The following is a 2500-nucleotide window of genomic DNA, read 5'->3' as shown; positions in this document are numbered from 1 at the left end:
ATCCGAAGTTGGTCCACGCTCAGATCGTGAACCATCTGTGCCTCACGCACGCTTTGCCGGTTCTGAGTCCTCAGCAATATGACTCTGCCCTCGGGAGGAACCCCTTGGTGCTGGGACAAGGCGCCTTTGGACGAGCCTACCTAAACGAAGAGAAAGGCTTAGTCGCGAAGGTCGTACTGGAGGCGAGTAATATGCTGAGTATCTCGACGTAGGCTAAGTCTCTGTCGATGCTGAAAGGGATGCCGAATGCCCAGCTACTTTTTTCCCGAGCGAATGTCCTTAGTCACCAAGTACGGTGGGCCTACGCTGATGATGCATTTGCAATCACGCTCCTTAACCTAGAAGCAAAAGGTTTTGATTGCAATGCAACTGGACAGCATTCTCTCTGCATTTCGCGCCATATCTTTCTTGCACGGCGACCTCAATCCCGACAAGATATGCGTCGATGCAATCCAAGAGGAGCTTTTGGTAACAACCATCGACTTCGGCCTTTGCTTGCGCGGACGTGCTTACGTTGATGTGGATTGATGGGAGTTCATCCTGCTTCGGTTATTCCCTGAGGACATCATGGCCCCTTCGCTGAAGACCTGGCTCGCCACGCTCGACTGCAATGACCCTGATGGGGATGGATTTTCAGAGGCACCTAGGGATCAGTTTAGCATAGCATAGTGACAGCGATGATGATAATTATGATGACTGTTACAATAAACATCAATAGCTTCAAAATGATGATAAAAAATGTAAAATATGTAAAATAAACAAATAAAAAAATAAAGCGAAAAGAAAAGAAAAAAAATACATATACATACATATATGGGTGTGTGTCTATGTGTGTAGATAGATAGATATATAAATAGATAGATGCCTTTCATTGATGACAATGAATTTAATTGATGACATAACAGTCTCTCTCTCTCTCTCTCTCTCTCTCTCTCTCTCTCTCTCTCTCTCTCTCTCTCTCTCTCTCTCTCTCTCTCTCTCTCTCTCTCTCTCCTTCTCTCTCTCTCTCTTGCCTCCCTTCTCTTCTCTCTCTCTCTCTCTCTCTCTCTCTCTCTCTCTCTCTCTCTCTCTCTCTCTCTCTCTCTCTCTCTCTCTCTCTCTCTCTCTTGAATTTAAAAGCTGGAATTAACCTTTTCTCGTATCTCTCTCTCTCTCTCTCTCTCTCTCTCTCTCTCTCTCTCTCTCTCTCTCTCTCTCTCTCTCTCTCTCTCTCTCTCTCTCTCTCTCTCTCTCTCTCTCTCTTGAATCTAAAAGCTGGAATTAACCTTTTCTCGTATCTCTCTCTCTCTCTCTCTCTCTCTTTCTCTCTCTCTCTCTCTCTCTCTCTCTCTCTCTCTCTCTCTCTCTCTCTCTCTCTCTCTCTCTCTCTCTCTCTCTCTCTCTCTCTCTCTCTCTCTCTCTCTCTCTCTTGAATTTAAAAGCTGGAATTAACCTTTTCTCGTATCTCTCTCTCTCTCTCTCTCTCTCTCTCTCTCTCTCTCTCTCTCTCTCTCTCTCTCTCTCTCTCTCTCTCTCTCTCTCTCTCTCTCTCTCAGTGTCATAATCTCCATCATAACAAAAATGATCATCACGTCTCCTCTCTCCACAGCCAAGATGCGTTCGGTGATATGCGGAGTGCTCGTCCTGCTGGCCTGCTGCTGGTGCCCTGCTGAAGGCTGGGGTTACATCTTCAGCAGGTAAGTGATGATTCATGATGTAGATAATAATATCATTGATACTGAGAAGATGTCTTATTGGGGAGATTTGTCTATGCGCGAATGTATGCATTTGAAACTCGAAGCTTGGAAAAGTAAGAATGCAATGATAGTTTGGGGATTGAAGGCATAACTTTATGGAAAGTGGGAATGGACTTTTGAAGTCGTCTGCTTTCGGTTTCAGTTCAGGTACGCCACAAAGTATTTATATCCATATGCATTTATATATATATATATATATATATATATATATATATATATATATATATATATATATATATATGTGTGTGTGTGTGTGTGTGTGTGTGTATGTGTGTGTGTGTGTGTGTGTGTGTGTGTGTTGTGTCTGTGTATGTTTGTGTCTGTGTGTTTGCATGTATGCGTCTAGGTAGGCGGGTATTTGTGTTTGTGTGTGTGTGTTTAAGTAGTGTAGGAATGTCCGAATCTATATAAAAACAAATTCCACTTGAGAAACTTAATACGTCCGGGAATTAGATTTATCTCCTATTTTTTCAAAGATTTTAAGTTGCATACTCTAGTCATTCACAAAAGGAAAGGGTTGAATGTTGAATATAAACAAAATTGAAAAGAGCGGTAACGAGAAAAAGAAAAAAAGAAAAAAAAGTACTTGGCGTTGAAAGCGAACCCGAGCATAAAATATTTTTTTGATGAATATGTTATGTCAGAGTTCGCGAGCTGGATGTATATCAGAACTTTTATTACTACTATTGTTATTATCATTGTTATCATGAGTTTACTTTTTGTTATCATAGTTTTGATTGTTATGTTTATTATCATTATTACTA

The 2500-nt window shown here is 41.4% G+C and overlaps 1 protein-coding gene across 1 annotated transcript in view; it reads left to right on the top strand.

Moving 5' to 3' along the window:
* Positions 1-2500, top strand: part of LOC147468056 (prohormone-3-like) — an 87046-nt gene that overhangs the window by 15378 nt on the left and 69168 nt on the right. Inside the window, exon 2 of the mRNA XM_086556006.1 lies at positions 1589-1676. Within this exon, the coding sequence (XP_086412132.1) occupies positions 1594-1676 (83 nt within the window). The 5' untranslated portion in view covers positions 1589-1593. The remainder of the gene's footprint in view (positions 1-1588; positions 1677-2500) is intronic.

This window comes from Penaeus japonicus, unplaced genomic scaffold (genome assembly GCF_977035675.1).
Source record: "Penaeus japonicus unplaced genomic scaffold, GWHDUDI00000001_assembly GWHDUDI00000031, whole genome shotgun sequence".
Classification (NCBI taxonomy): domain Eukaryota; kingdom Metazoa; phylum Arthropoda; class Malacostraca; order Decapoda; family Penaeidae; genus Penaeus; species Penaeus japonicus.
Note: the sequence above shows the minus strand (reverse complement) of the source record. Positions and strands in the feature narration are given on the sequence as shown.